The sequence below is a fragment of the Cephus cinctus genome, unplaced genomic scaffold (genome assembly GCF_000341935.2).
Source record: "Cephus cinctus unplaced genomic scaffold, Ccin1 Ccin1_scaffold1762, whole genome shotgun sequence".
NCBI lineage: Eukaryota > Metazoa > Arthropoda > Insecta > Hymenoptera > Cephidae > Cephus > Cephus cinctus.
Genome location: NW_014333980.1, coordinates 809 through 20,497, shown reverse-complemented (window position 1 = coordinate 20,497; position 19,689 = coordinate 809). Strand labels below are relative to the sequence as shown.

General features: G+C 39.1%; 2 protein-coding genes across 14 annotated transcripts in view; both read left to right on the top strand.

Annotated features, from left to right (window-relative positions):
- Positions 1-3,725, top strand: part of LOC107273612 (inositol-pentakisphosphate 2-kinase) — a 60,186-nt gene extending 56,461 nt beyond the window's left edge. For 8 of the 9 annotated variants that reach the window (XM_015751984.2, XM_015751987.2, XM_015751989.2 and 5 more), the window contains 4 exons: positions 14-424; positions 539-754; positions 834-1,213; positions 1,296-3,725. In XM_015751984.2, the coding sequence (XP_015607470.1) occupies positions 14-424; positions 539-754; positions 834-1,213; positions 1,296-1,536 (1,248 nt within the window). In that variant the 3' untranslated portion in view covers positions 1,537-3,725. The remainder of the gene's footprint in view (positions 1-13; positions 425-538; positions 755-833; positions 1,214-1,295) is intronic. The other variant, XM_025090954.1, reaches the window with a different exon arrangement.
- A 547-nt stretch (positions 3,726-4,272) lies between these two features.
- Positions 4,273-19,312, top strand: LOC107273631 (neurofibromin). Of its 5 annotated transcripts, XM_025090951.1 has the most exons (25): positions 4,339-4,456; positions 5,465-5,532; positions 5,659-5,992; positions 6,066-6,284; positions 6,400-7,099; positions 7,186-7,456; positions 7,515-7,892; positions 7,976-8,162; positions 8,322-8,363; positions 8,518-8,591; positions 8,671-9,548; positions 9,616-9,923; positions 9,999-10,560; positions 10,639-11,187; positions 11,268-11,462; positions 11,556-13,644; positions 13,710-13,850; positions 13,924-14,182; positions 14,254-14,372; positions 14,477-14,590; positions 15,430-15,516; positions 15,673-15,875; positions 15,968-16,154; positions 16,229-16,482; positions 16,561-19,312. In XM_025090951.1, the coding sequence occupies exons 3-25, from the start codon at positions 5,779-5,781 to the stop codon at positions 16,646-16,648; spliced, it is 8,118 nt and encodes a 2,705-aa protein (XP_024946719.1). In that variant the 5' UTR covers positions 4,339-4,456; positions 5,465-5,532; positions 5,659-5,778; the 3' UTR covers positions 16,649-19,312. The 5 variants fall into 5 exon arrangements, 4 of the variants coding, with proteins under 4 accessions (XP_015607506.1, XP_015607505.1, XP_015607507.1 ...); XM_015752020.2 differs by lacking the exon at positions 5,465-5,532 and having other exon boundaries at positions 4,274-4,456; positions 15,457-15,516; XM_015752019.2 differs by lacking the exon at positions 5,465-5,532 and having other exon boundaries at positions 4,274-4,456.
- The last annotated feature ends 377 nt before the right edge of the window (positions 19,313-19,689 follow it).

The following is a 19,689-nucleotide window of genomic DNA, read 5'->3' as shown; positions in this document are numbered from 1 at the left end:
CTTTTTATTCCAGTTGAAAAATGGAACAGTGTCACAGCGTAGTAGGTACTGTCCCTTAGACCTCTTCTCTGGGGATAATGACAGGATGCAGAATGCTCTGCGTGGTCTACTGGAATCTCCACAGAATAATTTAAAGATCTTCAAGGATGGGATTATTGTCTATAGTCAGGACTCATGCCCTGATGACATAGAGCACATCTTCGCTGACTGGTTTCCAAGCAGCACACCTTGTACCCCGGAGCAGTACTTTAATAAGTTTTCAAGTCTGGTCATCGCCACGCTTCTACGTTCTTTTCCTCAGAACTTACAGTCAGTCATTGAATCACATCCACATGTAGAACCTTGCGATGACCTTGATCCACCATCTAGAATGAATTTGGAAATTGTCGCCAAGGCCAAGAAGATTTTATACTTTGCCGGTGAAGTGAGTAAATATTCAATTGATTTATAATTATAAATTAATCAAGGTATCGAATCTACCTATTTTACTCTTATACATTAAATAACTAAATCTGTGACACTTCTTTACCTTGTACAGGAGTGCAATTTTACTACCGGTCATCTACCACCTGATTCGGTACTGGGACGAATATTGTGCATGCAACAACTACCTTACTGCAGTGCAGACATTGTTTATCGAATTTATTCGAAATATCGTGCAGTGCTGAACGACGAGGTTATATATTCTAATATTATTGAAATGCACAGAAATGAAATGGAGTCGCGAGAACACGTCGCCAGTCACAAGCGAAAGGTAACGTTAATGAGATGACCTTATTGCTAGTCAGTCAGGTTAATTAATTTTAGTAACAGTCTGATCATTCCGAATACAGCAGGCTCATTTATACTTGACACAAAGTGATAATGTTAAAAGATCCATGGAAGATACCAATGAATTATACACAAGGAATCTGTCACTTTGTAAGATCAAACTTCAGGATACTAATGGGAATAGACGCAACGAGACCCACTGCTGTCATTGGATTTTTAATAATGATTCGAATATAAAGGAGGAAAAGAAATTAGACTTAGCCACGAATTCGGTATCACTCATTAATAAGCGGAACAGTGTGATAAGGCAAAAACGCAAAATTGATGTCAAGACGTCCAACAATCCATTGAGCATCGAACAGCTGCGGGTTTTACAGAATTACTTATTGTTTTCTACTGCAAGAGATTGTTCAATCCTCATGGCCTTTCGAGAGTTTGATCCGTATGTATTGATTTATTGATTATTGTTTAATTAATTGTTCCTTTTCAGGCGGTTAACGATGAGCTTGTGTTCTTTTTTTTAGAAATACGTCATCTAATGTTCCTTCTGATCACGTGATCAAGATATCTGAAGGTTTACATTATTTGGCAAATGTGGGTGTCTCTGATTTGGATCCTAAGAGTGTTCGTTGTATCGAGAAGCATCGTCTGCGTGACGTTGATATCCTTAATGCAGTCATCCAAGTCCTTGAAGAGGAACTTGCTCTCAGGAATCAGGGATCCTTGGAGGGTCACAAGCAGCACATTTCGAAGTGTAGTGATTAACGACTGAGACTGAAAGTTTTTATTGGCATAGGGAAAAATTTTAAGGAATTTTTTGATTCCACTTTTATTTATTTCTTTTTTTTATTTTCTGATCTTGTCGCTCAGAATAACGTCATCTGAATCACAGAGACTCTTATGACTCGTTAAATCATGTCACATTACCATACTTTATAGTATGACGCGAATTGTTATACAATTTTAGAAATTATTTAGAAACATTTTCATCGCGTATATGGAAGTATCAATTTTGTTGTCTGCAATCGCGACTATGAATTACTGAATATCTATTGCTTGTACGTAAAGGGTATGGAATGTTTGTTGTTGATGTCTTAAGATTTATTAATTTATAAATGTCAATGGAGCGTGATTAATTATTTATTATGATTCGCGTATTAATGTTATTTTGCCTCTCTCTTGTCAAAATTATGTTATTCCCAAGTGACTTTGGTAAGAGTTCTCTGAGACCTCAAAAGTTCACAGATTAGGACAATTTTCGTAAGAAATTAAATTTTCCGAATTTCTTAAATTATTTGCACGTGGAAAGTTTGTGAGATCTGTTTCGAGCATAAGTAGTGTAGAGTTAATAGGATTGAATAATTTCTAATAGTAACTTTATTTGCGATTTCTGACTGTTATGAGCCGGAATCATTATCATTCAAGAAATCGCTAGTTTTTCATGTCGAAGGCCAACACGTCGACGGGTATTTATAGCTGATAAAAATTCTTGTGAAAGTCATCATTATTTGATACGAGGTGGATGACTTTCAGATATTCATAATATTTCTAACTGCATAAGGCATACACTACAATTTCTCGTTATGATTAATTTGCAACCCGTTAGTTTTGCCTATGCGAAGAAATTATTTTTAATCATGAATCAGTTAGAATTTATATTTAAGAATGATCGAGTACGCTTTTGTCCGATTAATTCAATTAATCCAAACAATCAATTGCTTTGCGATTAAAGAATATAAGAATATTCGCGTGCCACGTGCATGTCTTTATACTTAATTACATCATGATCTCATTTATGCATAATCATGTTGTGTGGAATTTTTTAATAAGAAAATTAGTGATGCTAATCATGAAATACGTATATCAAATTACTCGACACTGTTTGTATATAGGTAAAAACTAGAAAATCGAAAAATTGCCATAGCGAAAAATGAATCTACTCATTTCACTATTCATAATTAAAAATCATGCACAATAGAAACTTTTATACTCTTAACTGTATATAATTATTCATTCTGTATGTATACACGTAGATACGCCATAATTTATTAATTAAGTGATATGTACCAATTTTCAAACCTAGGCGCAGTATTCATTCTTACTGAATAAGAAAATTACTAGAAACATCGAAGGATTGTTAAGCATCGTAAAGGATACTTTGTAAAGATATCTAAATGAAACAAAGCATTCAGCATACTCGTATAAATTACTACTAACAAACGGATGCTAGCAGCCACTCCGCCATCACAAATTATATTAACTGGTGCAAAAGGGATAAAGTGTAAAGAAAACTAAAGTCCAGCAATATAGAGTCTAGTCAGTGAGCGAACGAAGGAACAACATAAATTCTCATGTCATTTCTCCAGAGCACAGAAAAAACAAACGAGTTCACGCCAGCAGTCTAGTGACGCGGGGACTAATAATGATGAACATTGCGTCATATCATTGAGTCAATTATGCGTTAAAAGCCAGCACAGGCTGACAACTCTTTCCTCCAGAATCACATGAGTTACAGGCAGAGTAAACTGTATGCTGTAAATATTAAAAGAATGAAACGGAATGAATATAACATCCAGTCTACAAAATTAAGAAATTTTGTTATAACTCCTCAAGTCAGTACACTATGAAAAAATGGTTCCTTCAGCCAGTAGACAAAATGCAATTTGATTAATTGCTTGTCAAATCTGTCTCGCCTAATAAACTGGCAGTGTTCAAAATTGAATGTTCTATTAAAATTGTAACAATTAGGTTTAAGTAAACTGATTATATACATATACTAAGCCTGTACATACATATGAAAGATTCTACATTGTTCCTCAGCCATTGTCAGCCTTCGTGCAATGAGGCATATATTACCTTGCGAACTCCTCTCTGCTTTCTGCGAATGTAACTTGTTCAGTACAATATATAAAACAACTAATTCTCACTGCCACATTAGAGATAAACAAGTTAAATCATTGTACATGTTTACCTTCCTCTTTTTAAATATCTCCATCCTTTTCTTTACATCACCTGGTAGACTTCCTATCCCATTCCCAATAAACACATATGTATATATCCCCCTATATGAATTTGGTATGAATTCTTACACGTGCCAAATTGATCTACGTAATCGCTTATCATTGACAGGCAAACAGGAAGTTTATAATTAATTGAGATTAGTCACGATAAGATAAAAAATATATTATTGACCCCGATAATAAGCTGTACCATTTGTTTCTCGTCAAAGTATACGTAATCGTTTAAAAGGCATTTTTTAATCAATACACATGATAGTGGATCTTCGGGTTGAATCAAAGAGCAAAAAATGCCTGGTCAATGATATGTCGGCACGTTCATATCAGTCATTAATAAACGGAACACAAGGATCGTGCTTATGAATGGCGCGGTTGCGTAGTGGGGCGACCATGCGCCCAGATCCAGAAGCGTTCCCATTGGTCAAATAAGGGGCCGATCATCCCCACCACAGGGTGAGGCTCCCCACCCATCTATCAGAGCAGCGCGCTAGCCAGTTGATGTTGGTAAATGGCGTCGGGCTGATGTCACTGCTCGCCGCGAGCTGCTCGCGAATCCTCGATCGTGATATGACGGGCTGTCATTGAGGCACGCGCGTAAACGGGCGGCGATGGGCACGCAAAAGCCGGGCGAATGGGCCAACTCGCTAATCGCGCGCTTCGAGGATCAGGTACACCGGATTGTAATAACTCTCAACGAAGACTCCTATTGCGGCCACATTGGGTTCCGAGAGAGGGTCTTTCCTCTCGCAGCTTATCAAATAACAGAACCCCACCCGCTCTCGAGGCTATGGCATTCATTGTCCAGCCTGCCGTTTCTCACTAGAGGATCCTCCGTAACATCTGCGTAGTGTCTCTATTGTAATAATCGTGACAGTCTTCTGCTACCTGGTGGTATTGTAAGAGTGTCACTAGCTGCTACGAGCGCCTTGCGTTGACCGTATCTTTGCTTCTCTTCTTTTTGCTTTAACTCTTATTCTTTTATTTTATTTCTTCCTCCCCGTCTTCTCCTTTTCATCGTTTTTTGCACTTCCTTCTCTCTCTCTCTCTCTCTCTCTCTCTCTCTCTCTCTTTGTCTACATATGTATATACCTTCCTCCCTACACCTCCACGCATACTCTTTCTATCTTTCTCTTGCTTTTTTCTCTCTTTCTCCCTCCTTGCTCGGCCCTGCCCGCGTGCACCAATCGATATGCACGCGGTTGCCTTGACAGGAAGGAGGGATAGAGGGCCAGGGTGAGATAGACAGTGAGAAAGAGGAGGAAGCGAGGCGCCACCGAGAGAGAAACCGATCGGTAATAGGAACCGGCTGCTACCACTTCCGGCCGGAAACTGGTGGCAATGGGTTTCATTTCATTCATAAGAATCTTCATCGGTGGTGTCCTCTTCATGAGGATAATCCGACCGATCCATTCATTCTTTTATTATTATGTACTTTATTCTAGTAGCTAAAGAGCTATTACCCCATTCAGACTTCTTTATGGTGACCTTCATTTTTGCCAATTCAATTATAACGGATATGCCTCTATTCACCTCACGAGTCGTGACCCTCTTGCTGCTTTACTCGATCGGGTCACCGGGTCTCGAACTCCCCACCCATTTATGGCCCTCTATCTTGCTGTCGCAAATGCATGAATTAAAATTGTATTTCTCTTGAATGAATGACTGAGGAACTCTAGTAGGACGAGTGGCAGTCAGAAAACTGCGGTTGGTTTAGCGCTTCTGATGTCAATGGAGAACCTTATAAGTATGAGAAATCATTTGTGATTGATTCTATTGCATATTGTGTATTTAGGAATTGGAGTTTTTGTTTTTCGACAGTTCGTGAGCTTTTGATTAACATTATTTTATCGAGGTGTTTGTTCTTTCTTAGCTACCATGCCGTGGCGGTTCTCAAACTACGCATCCTCGGATCAACGATGAGAAAAACAAGAAGTGCTTGATACAGATATCGAGGTATCGATTCTCACTGGTGATATCCGGCCTTACGAAGATGCTGCAACGAGTGAACGAGATCCTAGGACCTAATACTACTGGACAGCCCCGCACTTTGAATGCAACTGAACAGGATCGTCAGTGTTATGAGTCCTTTGTTATAGTTTTGGATACCCTGGAACGGTGTCTCAGCAATCAACCCAAAGACACCACGAAGTTTGATGAGGCTATGAATGTTAAGCTGCTTCTTAGGGAAATATGCCAATTTATCGGTGAGACTTATCCATTAGATAATGACTGGAGTCTTTTAAATGGTGTTATCATGAACTATTGGCATGTTTTCAGATTACTCCAGCGAGAGCCCTCAAAGTGCCCACGTGAAGAATCTTGGCAGTAAGGTCTTGTTTGCCCTCAGTCTCAACTTCTTCAATGCTGTCTTCAATAAGATCTCTGCTAGACTTCAAGAGCTCTCTGTGTGCAATGATGAAAATCCTGACTGCATTGATATCGAACTCATTCAGCATATCAATGTCGATGTTCACAGACTCACCAAACTCTTGATTGGTATGTTTTTACTTTTAATACTGAAATGAATTAGTTTCCATTGTAAAGCTTGTTTCCCTCTCGTCTCTTTATATGTTCTTATCATTTACGTTTATCGTATCACTATTTATATAAGTTGCCACAGAGTCCATCCAAAAGTTCAAGCATTTGAAAAAGCCTGCTCATGTGCTTTTAATGAACTCCTTGGAGAAGGCTATTTGGAATTGGATGGATACTTATCCCCATGAATTCGCCGATCTACAAACTACCGTGAACGAAGAGTTGGCTAAGGTCTGCGGAGAGCTCTTCGACATCTTGGATACATTCACAGACAATAATAATAAAAAGGGCAGGGCCACACTGGTCTGGCCAATACAGATCATGCTGCTGGTTCTCTCTCCTAAAGTTCTAGAAGAGATTGTGAACGCTGACTCGGGTGCACCGTGCTCGCCTAAGCACTCTAAGAAGAAGATGTTTATCGACAGTGTAAAACGTGGCCTAGGACACAGTGGATCCAATAAGCAGCTTGCTGAAGCTGCTGCTATAAGCTGTGTCAAGTTTTGCAAAGCTTCTACCTACATAAACAACCTTGATTCAAACAACGTGGCGTTCACTCTGGTCCAGCACGTGATAAACGACCTCACAGCCCTTTTATTTAATCCTTGCAAACCATTCTCCCGAGGTCAGAACTACATAGTTCAAGATATCGACCTAATGATCGATTGTTTTGTCAGTTGCTTTCGTATCAAACCACATAACAACGAAGTACTTAAGGTCTGTTTGAACTTAAACTTTCCGGCAACCTATCAGTTCGTCTTGGTCAGTTCATTGTACAAGTAAGTCAAAATTCCAAAAGAATTCCGATATTATTTTATTATCAATCTTAAGTCAATTGTTAATCAATCACTCTAATTTCTTTCAGAATCATCACTCAGCCGAGATTACCATGGTGGCCACAGATAGATCTCGTTTACTCGCGCAGTGCTGAGCTCAGGAACATGTTTACCGACACGTTAAATAAGGTCACCCAGACTTACATATCACACACGACCTTGCGTATGATTCAGAGTCTTACGCTCAAGGGTAAAGAGCAGAGTAAATATAGAGACCGTGGCGAAGAAATTTCTAGCTATAGAAATCTTCTACTCTGGATGGTCCGGTTGATTCACGCTGACCCAATGCTCATGCTGAATGTAAGTTCCATAAGAAACATTGTCACATAGGAGATTTTAAAAAATTATTGTATTTCAGAATCAAAGCAATGCTGGACATGAGATCCAAAGTTCCACCCTGGAGCTAATTAACGGTCTAGTATCTCTAGTTCATCAACCAACCATGCCAGATATCGCACACGAGGCTATGGAGGCTCTTCTTGTTCTTCATCATCCTGACAAAATTAAAGTGTGGAATCCAGAAGCTCCTATCAATACCTTCTGGGATGTAAGCTCCCAGGTACTATTCTCCATATCGCAGAAACTCATTCAACATCAGATTGTCAACTACACAGACATCCTTAAGTGGCTCCGGGAGATACTCATCTGCAGGAACGCCTTCCTCTCGCAAAATAAAGATTATGCCAATGTTGGTAGCGAAATTGCTATTTGCAAGCAGGCGCATATCAAGCTTGAGGTTAGTTTGTATATTCTGATCCTTAAATAAAAATGTTATTTGCTAAAATAAAAATGTACCTACAAGTCTTATTTTTGTTCTAGGTTGTTTTCTTCATGTACTTATGGAGTATAGATATGGAGGCCGTTCTCGTAGCGATGTCGTGTTTCGCATTGTTATGCGAAGAAGCAGAGATCCGATGTGGAAGCGATGAAGTCGGTGTTACTTGTTTACTTCCCAACTATCATTTGTACGTGGAACTGGCCCAGGCCTCTACCGTCCTTACCACTGGTGAGTAATTTGAAGTTGTGTCACCTATGTGATAATTAGTCCGATTATCAATCATTGCAATCAACCTGAGTTGTTACTATCGGGAACGATAATAGAGTTGATAGAGTAATAATATTATCCTTGGTTAACAAAATAGTAAAAAGAATTTTTCTATAACAGCCAGCGGAGAGAGTAGGATATATTATCATGAACATAATCACGGTGAGTCCTACTCTACGAAACTAGCAAGGCTTTTGAAAATATCAATTTAGACTCTATGATTATTTTTAGAGAAGCCATTGTCGCTTATAAAGTTACATATTTTTATTTTTAATTAGTAAATTACAGAGATTTAATTTCACTACGATTCTCATAGGACGAGCAGCTCTGCAGAAGAGAATTATGGGTCTACTTAGAAAAATTGAGCATTGCGTAAACGGGGTTCAACCGGTTTGTATTTAATTGAGTGAAGTAGCTAATCATTAGTGATATTGTTTTTATTTAATTAAATGTCTACCCGGTTCATTAGGCTTGGGAAGAGACGTTTAGAAATTGGGACACGACATCGCGACAGCTGTCTAATTATCCAAAGACAAAAACCGAAGATGGTCAAATAGAATCGTTTCATCGTAGCACCGGAAAGCGAAGAGCATCCCATCAGAATTCTGAACACGAACTGGAAGAGCAGATAAATGAATGGGCCAATATGACTGGTTTCCTGTGTGCACTAGGAGGCGTTTGTCTTCATAGAAGATCACCCAGTAGACCGGTCTCAGGAATGCTATCTAATCCTGAAATGAAGAAAGGCTCTGCAAAGCAAGACTCCCCAGCTTGCTTAGCTAATCCAAGTCAGGAAGTTCAGTACTGTCCGGTGACTCAGTTTGTTTTTAATTTATTACGTCTTCTTATTTGCAACAATGAAAAATTTGGTGCTCAAATTCAAAAGCACGTGAAGGAGCTTGTTGGCCATGAGATGAGCCCCGCTCTTTATCCTATATTATTCGATCAGATCAAGAGCATCGTCGAGAAATTCTTTGATCAGCAAGGTCAGGTTATTGTCCTGGATCTTAATACGCAGTTTATTGAACATACAATTTTCATTATGAAAAATGTCCTCGATTCAAAAACTGATCAACCCTCTGAGTATTTGGGTATGACAAGTATCGAAGGGATGATGTTGGCTATTGTGAGATATGTAAGACATCTGGATATGACTGTACATGCTATACATATTAAGACAAAGTTATGTCAGCTGGTGGAAGCGATGATGAAGAGAAGGGATGACCTGGCTTTTAGACAAGAAATGAAATTTAGGAATAAGCTGGTTGAGTATCTGACAGACTGGGTTATGGGAACTACGCATCAGATTGCTCCACCTAGTGGTGGCGACGTGACCATCATCACCAGGTAATTTGCTCTGTTTAAAATCTTTTGAAATTTTTCTACGTATCATCTGTTAATGTTGCGGTTGTAGTTTGTATTCCAGAGATCTTGATCAGGCCTGTATGGAAGCCGTAGGAGCTCTTCTACGAGGATTACCTCTACAACCTGAAGAATCGGATCGTGGTGATCTTATGGAAGCCAAGTCTCAATTGTTCCTAAAGTATTTTACATTGTTTATGAATCTTCTGAATGACTGTAATGATGCTGCCGAAGAGAAAGAAGTGGTCTCTAGACAGAGGGTCACCACTGGAAAACTTTCGACTCTGCGTAATGCCACAATTCAGGCTATGAGTAATCTTCTGAGTGCAAATATAGACAGCGGCTTGATGCATTCGATTGGTGAGTTTCAAATTCTTTATTATCAATTGTTGTCCAACTCTTTTATATATATAATTGTTATCTCTTGGTATGCAGATCTTGGATACAACCGTGATCTTCAGACAAGAGCTGCCTTTATGGAAGTCCTAACCAAAATTCTTCAGCAAGGAACTGAATTCGATACTCTAGCTGAAACTGTACTAGCTGATCGATTCGAACAGTTGGTCCAGCTGGTGACAATGATAAGCGACAAGGGTGAATTACCCATTGCAATGGCCTTGGCTAATGTGGTTACTACAAATCAAATGGACGAACTGGCCCGAGTTTTTGTGACATTATTCGACGCGAAGCATCTTCTCTCCCCACTTCTCTGGAACATGTTCTACCGAGAAGTTGAAGTCTCGGATTGCATGCAGACACTCTTCAGAGGCAACAGTCTTGGTAGCAAGATCATGGCCTTTTGTTTTAAGATATACGGTGCCAGCTATCTCCAGAGTCTCCTGGATCCCCTTATCAAACCCCTTCTCGATGATCCAGTTACTAGTTTCGAGGTGGACAGTGCCAGGATTGATGCCAACGAGGATATAGAACAAAATGGACGTAATCTTATTGCTCTAACTCAAAAAGTCTTTGACTCTATCGTCTCATCCGCTGATAGGTAAAAATTGACTCTGAATACTTTATCTTTTATGAAGTTTTCGTGATCTCTCATTCTTGACCTTCGACTTGGTTTCAGGTTCCCTCCGCAATTGCGATCTATGTGCCATTGTCTTTATCAAGTTCTGAGTAAGAGATTCCCACAGTGTCCACAAAACAATATCGGGGCTGTGGGAACCGTAATATTTCTTAGATTCATCAATCCAGCTATTGTCTCGCCGCAAGAGATGGGTATAGTCAGTAAGCAGGTACCACTCCAGGTGAAAAGGGGTCTCATGCTCATGTCTAAGATCCTGCAGAATATAGCAAATCATGTAGAGTTCAGCAAGGAACAGCATATGCTGCCGTTTAATGATTTCCTAAGAGCCCACTTTGAGGTCGGCAGAAGATTCTTCATCCAAATCGCATCTGACTGTGAGACAGTGGATCAGGCCAATCATCCTCTGTCCTTTGTGTCGGATGCCAATGTCCTGGCACTTCACAGATTACTTTGGAATCATCAGGAAAGAATTGGGGACTATTTGAGTAGTAGTCGGGATCATAAGGCTGTTGGAAGAAGGCCTTTTGACAAAATGGCTACTCTATTGGCTTATCTTGGTCCTCCCGAACACAAACCAGTCGATTCTCAGTGAGTAAAGAATTGTGCAAAAAATCTGTTACATTAATTTATCCGAGATCTCGATTTTGTATATTTTATACGTATTTCAGTTTACTCTTCTCATCTTCATATGCTCGATGGTCCAGCATAGACATGTCCTCGACAAACTTTGAAGAGATTATGGTGAAGCACAATATGCACGAGAAGGAGGAATTTAAGAGTATCAAGAGCCTAAATATTTTCTATCAGGCAGGAACCAGTAAGCAAGGATTTCCTGTTTTTTATTATATTGCCAGACGATACAAGTAAGTTAACTGATGTATTTTATTGTTATTTCCCTATTATGTAGACAAAAATCAAAGATACTAACATTGTTTTAAAACTGTTTCTGATTTCAGAATTGGAGAAACAAATGGCGACCTACTGATATATCACGTAATTCTCACTCTAAAACCTTTCTGTCATTCACCTTTTGAACTGGTAGTTGACTTTACTCATACCTGTTCAGACAATCGCTTCAGAACAGAGTTCTTGCAGAAGTGGTTTTACGTTCTACCGGAAGTAGCTTACGATAATATTCATGCTGCTTACATCTACAACTGTAATAGTTGGGTGCGCGAGTACACGAAGTTCCATGACAGAATTTTAGCACCATTGAAAGGAAACAGAAAGGTTATCTTCATAGAAGGTCCAGGTAGACTTAACGATTTGATCGACGTGGAGCAACAGAAGCTTCCTGGCGCTACGCTGTCTCTTGACGAGGATCTTAAGGTCTTTACAAGCGCCCTTAAACTCTCTCACAAGGATACCAAAGTGTCAGTTAAAGTGGGACCTACCGCGATTCAAATAACTTCAGCAGAGAAGTGCAAAGTGCTCTCGCATTCGGTGCTCCTTAATGACGTGTACTACGCGTCTGAAATCGAAGAAGTGTGCTTGGTGGACGATAATCAATTTACGCTTACTATTTCTAACGAAGCTGGACCCTTGTCTTTCATACACAACGACTGCGATAGCATCGTACAAGCTATCATACACATTAGAAACCGTTGGGAGCTCTCGCAACCGGACTCGATGTCGGTCCATCCAAAGATAAGGCCTAAAGATGTACCTGGAACATTATTAAATATGGCTCTACTGAATCTAGGTAGTTCAGATCCAAATCTGCGGACAGCGGCCTATAATCAACTGTGCGCATTAACCGCAACCTTTGATCTCAAGATAGAGGATCAACTCTTGGAGACTTCCGGTCTTTGCATCCCCTCGAATAACACCATATTCATAAAGCACCTAAGTGAGACTTTGGCTGCTAACGATCCCCATTTGACACTAGAGTTTCTCGAAGAGTGTATCCAGGGCTTTAGATTATCCACTATTGAACTGAAGCACTTGTGTCTCGAGTATATGACACCTTGGCTGAATAACCTAGTCCGTTTCTATAAACCGAATGACGAGGGTGGTAAGAGGCAAAAGCAAGTGTCTCAGATTCTAGAGAAACTGATTACATTGACTATCGAAGAGGTAGAGATGTATCCTAGTATTCAAGCAAAAATCTGGAGTACTATAGGAAGACTTCCGGATCTTATTGATACAGTCTTGGACAATTTTATACACAGAAGTGTAAGGTACGGCCTAGGTTCTCCTATGGTGGAAATAATGGCGGATACAGCAGTTGCTCTGGCCTCAGGAAACGTGCAGCTAGTTGCGAAAAAAGTTATTGGAAGACTCTGTCGTGTGGTGGATAAGACTTGCACGTCACCAACGCCACTACTCGAGCAGCATATGATGTGGGACGACATCGCAATCCTAGCTAGGTACTTGCTGATGCTGTCTTTCAATAATTGTCTTGACGTGGGGAAACACTTGCCCTATCTCTTCCACATGGTCACGTTCCTGGTCTGTTCCGGAAGTCTCAGTATGAGAGCATCGACTCACGGTTTAGTCATCAATATTATTCACTCTCTGTGTACCTGCAGCTCACCCTCCTTCTCAGAAGATAGCAAAAGAGTTCTCAGGATGAGCCTGGACGAGTTCTCTCTGCCTAAATTTTATTTGCTCTTTGGTATCAGTAAAGTTAAGTCTGCTGCTGTCACAGCATTCAGGTCCAGCTATAGACACTCCAATGAGAAATGGTTTGGCAACGAGAGAAGCATCTCTGGAAGTCAGGATAGAGAGAGGCTGGCTTTGACGAGTTTGGAAGTAATCACTGACGCGCTGTTGGAAATTATGGAAGCTTGTATGAGGGATATACCAAAGTGCGATTGGCTCAGGACGTGGACATCCTTAGCTAAGAGTTTTGCCTTCTGTTTCAATCCGGCACTACAACCTAGAGCTCTTATTGTCTTTGGATGCATCAGTAAAAGCATTACGGATCAGGATGTTAAACAGCTTTTAAGGATATTGGTGAAAGCTTTGGAGAGCTTCAATGACATTACACTCCTCGAAGCCATAGTCATGTGTCTCACGAGACTACAGCCACTTCTCAGACCGGTGCGTATTAAAATTATATTAATTAATAATAACAAAGGATACAAATATAATTGTCTTTATTACAGGAATCTCCAATACACCGGTATCTCTTCTGGGTAGCAACTTCTGTTCTGCAATTGGATGAGGCTTCACTGTATGCTTCCGGTCTAGCACTATTAGAGCAGAATTTGCATACTTTAGACTCACAAGGCACTTTCGACGATAAGGTACGTGTATACTTATAAGGAAAAAGTATCTTCTTGCCAATTTACATTGAAACAATTTTTCCTTTTTATTCAGACTTTGGAACAAGTCATGATGTCCACACGAGAGCCTCTGGAATGGCACTTTAAACAACTGGATCACGCTGTGGGATTATCATTCAAATCGAATTTCCATTTTGCTTTAGTTGGTCATCTTTTAAAGGGATATCGCCATCCTACACCAACAACTGTCACCAGGACAGCCAGAGTCCTTACAATGCTTTTAGCCATTGTTGCTAAGCCATTGAGACGGGACAAGTTTGAGGTGACACCAGAAAGTGTTGCTTATCTCGCTGGTAAGAATTATTTTCTCATTTTTGAAGAAGGTATATAATTTAGAAATTATTCTAGAAATTATTCTTTATAGCATTAGTCTCAGTGTCTGAGGAAGTGAGAAGTAGGTGTCACATAAGACACTCGTTAAGCAGAAACGTCACAGAATCTGGAAGCACTGACTTCCTGGATACTTTAGTATCGCACAATGCAGTAAGTGATACTTTTTGTCAGCTATACAAAGTGCAATACTACTCTTTGGGTTAGTGTGAAGAATTGAATGTGCAAGTATATTAATATTCGCAAACGACCTGCAGGACATTTCAGGCAACATGACTAATCCAGCAAACAGAAGACAAAAGTCTTGGGATCTTCTGGACCAGTCAGCGATCACCCAAGCCAGGCAGCAGAAGCAGCATACACCGCACCAGGTATCTCTGTCATAAAGGATTTGCTATTCTTCTCTGTGCTTGTGAGCTCATATTGTGTTATGTCAGAAAAACTATACTTGGGTAATAGCATCTTGACTATTTTACTTTCTTTTTTTGTAATTTCTCCTTCATCAGAGACTGATGAATGTTTGGAATACTGCATCCGAGTCTTCAAAGTCTACAGGTGTTTTACGAAATGTATTTTATTTTGAGAATACTTTGGATGTAACAATGAAAAATTTCATTGTGCTATGGACATTTTATTGGAAGCATTTGATTTTATAATAAGATCAATATACACGATTGACTGTATAGCCACATTAAGAAATTGTGCATGTTTTCTATACTTCAAACTGTAAGGAAATTTCTATTGAAGTTTAATTGATAATTACACTCTAGCTCTGTAATGATCTAGTAATTGCTATGCACTTTTTTTTTCTGTCAATGGATTTTTGGTGGATTTCTGTTACTCGTTATTCTAATAAGTTCATAATAATTATTGAGTTGGCTTTTACTTTAATCAAACCAAATAATTTCACAATCAATCTAATGACTCTTATGGGTCAGTTTTACATGTTAAACTTAAGCATTTGATTTATAATACGGCTGATGGATGCTGTGGTGATTTGAAGATGCAGCTGGTCTTGAGTAGTATTTATGGTCATAATTATCAGTAGCAAACTGTGTTTTGTGGATAATGGAATTTCGTGTTCCCTCTCTCTCTGTTTCTCTGTGTGATCTCGGTGTGACTGCCTGTGCCTGCCTGGGTCTTACCATTCCATACGTGTCACTAACATCATACCATCCAATCATCAAATGTGACATACGACATTAACAAGACCGGCCGGATTTTATTTAAAACACAGCGATCCTTCTCCGTGCCGACTACGAAAGAAGCCAAGCCGAATGACGATACAGAACCAAAGGTAATTATAATACAAGAAATGTAATAAATTGTACTTGTCCATCGATTCATTCTGATGCCTTATGAGTAGCACCAGCTGCTATTGGGATAAGCACGACTTCCTCTTCCTGGTATAATTGATTGATATTTTAATCTGATTGTAATTTATTTCAAACAGAATCGTAGTGCCAGAGTGAGTGTCAGTAACGAGAACAATGTCCTACTGGATCCTGAAGTGCTGACAGACTTCTCTACGCAAACTCTTGTACTAACAGTCCTGGCCACGCTCGTCAAGTACTCTACTGATGAAAATGAAACACGAATCCTTTATCAGTATCTGGCTGAAGCATCTGTAGTATTTCCAAAAGTTTTTCCTGTGATGTATGTGTTATTCTTTTTTGTCATTATATCACAATGATTTCGTTTGTTCCTGAATAGTTAGTTTAACTTACATCTATCATATTTAATTACAGTCACAATTTACTTGATGCAAAAATAAATAGTGTACTGTCTACCTGTCACGATCAAGCTATTCTCAGTGCTGTACAGGCTATCATTCAGAACATGATTGCTTGCGAGGATACTAGTCAGCAACAACTACACTATTTACAAAGTTGTGGGTTTGGTGGCCTATGGAGATTTGCAGGACCTTATACAAAGGTAATAAGTCTATGACTTTTTTGTATCAATAATTTGTTTTATCTGTACACTTGATAATTATACATATTTTCCAGTGTAATCGCACTGCAGAGAGTGCAGAACTGTTTGTCAACTGTCTAGAGGCTATGGTAGAGACATGTTTACCAGTAGAAGAATGTGAGATTACAAATATTAACGAAATACAAACGGAGGCTCTTAAACGAGTTGAGAGCAATCAGAAAAACTGTGATTTGAACACAAATTCATCGACACAAGGTGTTGATGGTACTGAGGCCCTCTCCGAGGAAGGTGACAATGTTGATGAAACTACGTCTCACAATCCTAGAGAGTAAGCATAACTCCACACATTGATTAATAACAAAATTAACATTATTATTAATGTTTCCTTTACACTCTTGGGTTACAGTGTGGATGACAAGAGGAAAAGTGCATCTGGAGCGACAAACAATCCTGTGGAAATAGAAAAGAGCAGTAATGGTGTAGTACCACTCTAGCAACTGACTAAAGAATCTGGTAATCAGCAAGATAACTAGATACGAAAGAGGATAGTCAAAAGATTCAACAAGAAACAAGATGAGTTAACTTATTGTTAAAACATTTAACATTTCAAGAGTGATCAGTATTCATTGGACAGTCCAGTAATCAAGTATAATATTTAAATCAAAGCAACCTGAATATTTTGGCTCTGTTTTACTGCTGCTACAATGTTCAGCCATATTAATTCAGTACCGTCCATCTCACACTAAAGAGCCTACTCGAAAGAAATCACTCATCAGCTTTTTTTTTTTTAATAGTCTATATAAGTCAGCACTTTTGCATTATTCCAAAACCTTATCAGCAGCGTGACGAATAAGCAACATGACAGCACACGGCTTAACTTGGAAAATGACAGATCTGCTATCATAAATAAATATTATTCCATTATCGTTTTCTTTCTCAAACGTCATTTTTCAAGACTTCTATCGTCACTTCATTATAACTATTATTTTTTGCTCGCCAAACCTCGAAAGTCCAATACTTGTCGCATACTGACGTATATGAAATTGACATTATTGACACAATTAATCGTTTTTCGGCCTAACAAAAGTCCACTCACAATTGTTCGACGGTTCTCGATTATTTAATATCGTGAAACGGTGGGATTGGAAATATGCAAAACTGCTCTTGACCAACGTTGCCTCAGAGTTCGGCATTCTCGCAATACGAGTAAAATATGTAAACGAGTCTGATTCCGAATACCTCGGGCCCCTTTAAGTGTTAACACCAATGATCGATTATCTACGATTTACAAAAGTACAAAACGAGACCACATGTATCTAATCCTGCAGCATACAGATAACATATTTTAGTAATAACGAGAAAAAAAATCCATTAAACGACGCGACGTGTGTACAAGCGAAGCTCAATTTCAATGGCGAAAAGCGACGCGCTGTCTTCCTTCGCGATACGAGCGACGGAAGAATGAAAAAAAAAAGAAAAAAAAATCGTTACGCAGATAAAGAAAAGAAAAACTATTAAGGAAACAAAAGAAAAAGAAGAATCGAATTCTCGCTAAGTATATTGTAATTGTTGTCCCTTAAATGTTTAAACTACTGTATAACCGTGTATTTCCCTGCAATAGGCTTTTCGCGAACGGTATTAAACGAAAAATCCAATACGCCACGTAATTTGCAGATCTTCGAAAATACCCAGTAAACTGAAGTCCACGCTGATTATTCGACACGAAGCAAGGATCATTAATTCCCTCGCAATACGTATTCGAGTGTGGTAGCGCGTGTGCGTAGCATTGCCCAAAAAAAAGTGTTACGTTGCGTTTCTTCAGAGTTTATAATGAACAGTGTCCAACAGCGAGACAAACATTAGTAGTGTGCTTGATGAAAGAGTATTGAAGTAAAAGCGTGAAAACTATGAGGGACGATACCAAAAGTATAATGAGAAGACCTATTGTATCAGCTGTCCAATTATAGGAGCACACAAGGATCGAGCGTGCATATGTTTATTAAGATATTGTTTCGTCGATCGTAACCGTAGCTATAACTTACCAAAGGAAACCTAAATCCGATCGAAGTTATATTGATGGTAGAAAGGAATACAAGGATGAAAAGAAAATTCTGGATAAAAGAGAGATAGAAGTTCTGATGCAACGCCTCGAAAACGTCTGCTTATCCAAGATGGCGCGACAAGATTTATTGATGCTCGTCGCATTTGACGAAGTTGTGTATGTAAATAAAAACAAGTGTAGAATCCCAGGACGCAACGGAGATAAGAATGAGCACGGTCACGAATAAACAAATAGATTAATAAATTAATGTAAAAGGAGCCAGAAAGATGCTCCAACAAAGAATTGAATTCACTTGTCGTTAGTCTAGATTCCGAGTTGATTATTCCGTCTTCTATGTGTCTCCTGTGTTTTATTCCGAAAAACGTTCAATTTTTTCGGCTGCGAATTTAAAGCCCCGCACGGTTTGTATTTTATTAAATATTTGTATTCGTGCCGTTTAGATTACCGTGAGAAAGCGGAGATCTTCCATTTCTAAATGCGTCGGCCATCATCGTCATTGTTCGGACACGATCGACGCTGTATTTGGCGCTCGGCGGGAAACACGAAAAATCACAGGTACATTTGTATCCGTTTTATACGGAAATTACAAAGTAAAAACGAAAACACGTAGACATTTTTTAGTATCGACAAAAAACTTACTTTCTTGCTGCTCCCTGTAATTCTATGCCAATCATTTTTAGTAACTTGTTCGCTTCCCGTTTTAAATGTGAAACCGATCGGGCGCCAACTCCACGCATAATCGTGGTCTAGAAATTAAATAATATACCTACTGGTAACAATGTTTAGTGTGAATGAGCGTTCCTGACTCCTTAGTTTGTAATATACGAGGACTTACGTGTATGATAGAAGAAACGAAAATCGAGCGAGCCCTACGTGATATACGTAAGAGGGAATCTGCTTGTCTCTAAATGTGATGTATTTATTATGTATGAGGTTATTATTATTAATATTATTAATTATTATATAATAGAGATTTATTATAATTATTATTCTCAAAGTTTCTAGAGCATATTAGGTATTCTTATGTAAGTAGCGTACAGATGCAAGTTATTATTGTACATTACTTAAATAAAGGTAATACTTAATATAATTTAAAGATGATCCAGTTATTATTTAGAATCCAGACGTTTTACATCACACTCCTTGCAATTATATTTTTAACGCTTTAGACTCTCGGGGTTCGTGGCCGTTAAAGGGCGCGGAACACAAGCTACTTCGAAAAAAAGCACATTTTTACGAGGAACATTCTTCGTTACTTCGGACTAACTACGCCAGAGGGTAAGTAGACCTTCTATTTCTGGAAAATGTCTGCAATGACCAGATACAGAGATGAATAGGGAGATGTTCAACGCGACGGTCTTAAGCGATACCAAAATCATGGCGCTAAATCATAGCAGTGAGTCTGGAAGTAGGATTTTGTGATGATCGCCGCCTTCGTTGACAAAGCATATTCCGTCGTAGCCGAGTTAAACG

Coding starts and splice junctions, on each gene's coding strand:
- LOC107273631 (XM_015752019.2), top strand. CDS start 4,397: ATGGGCACGCAAAAGCCGGGCGAATGGGCCAACTCGCTAATCGCGCGC. Junction 8,163..8,321: donor CTCTACCGTCCTTACCACTG/GTGAGTAATTTG, acceptor TTTCTATAACAG/CCAGCGGAGAGAGTAGGATA. Junction 11,188..11,267: donor CACAAACCAGTCGATTCTCA/GTGAGTAAAGAA, acceptor TACGTATTTCAG/TTTACTCTTCTCATCTTCAT.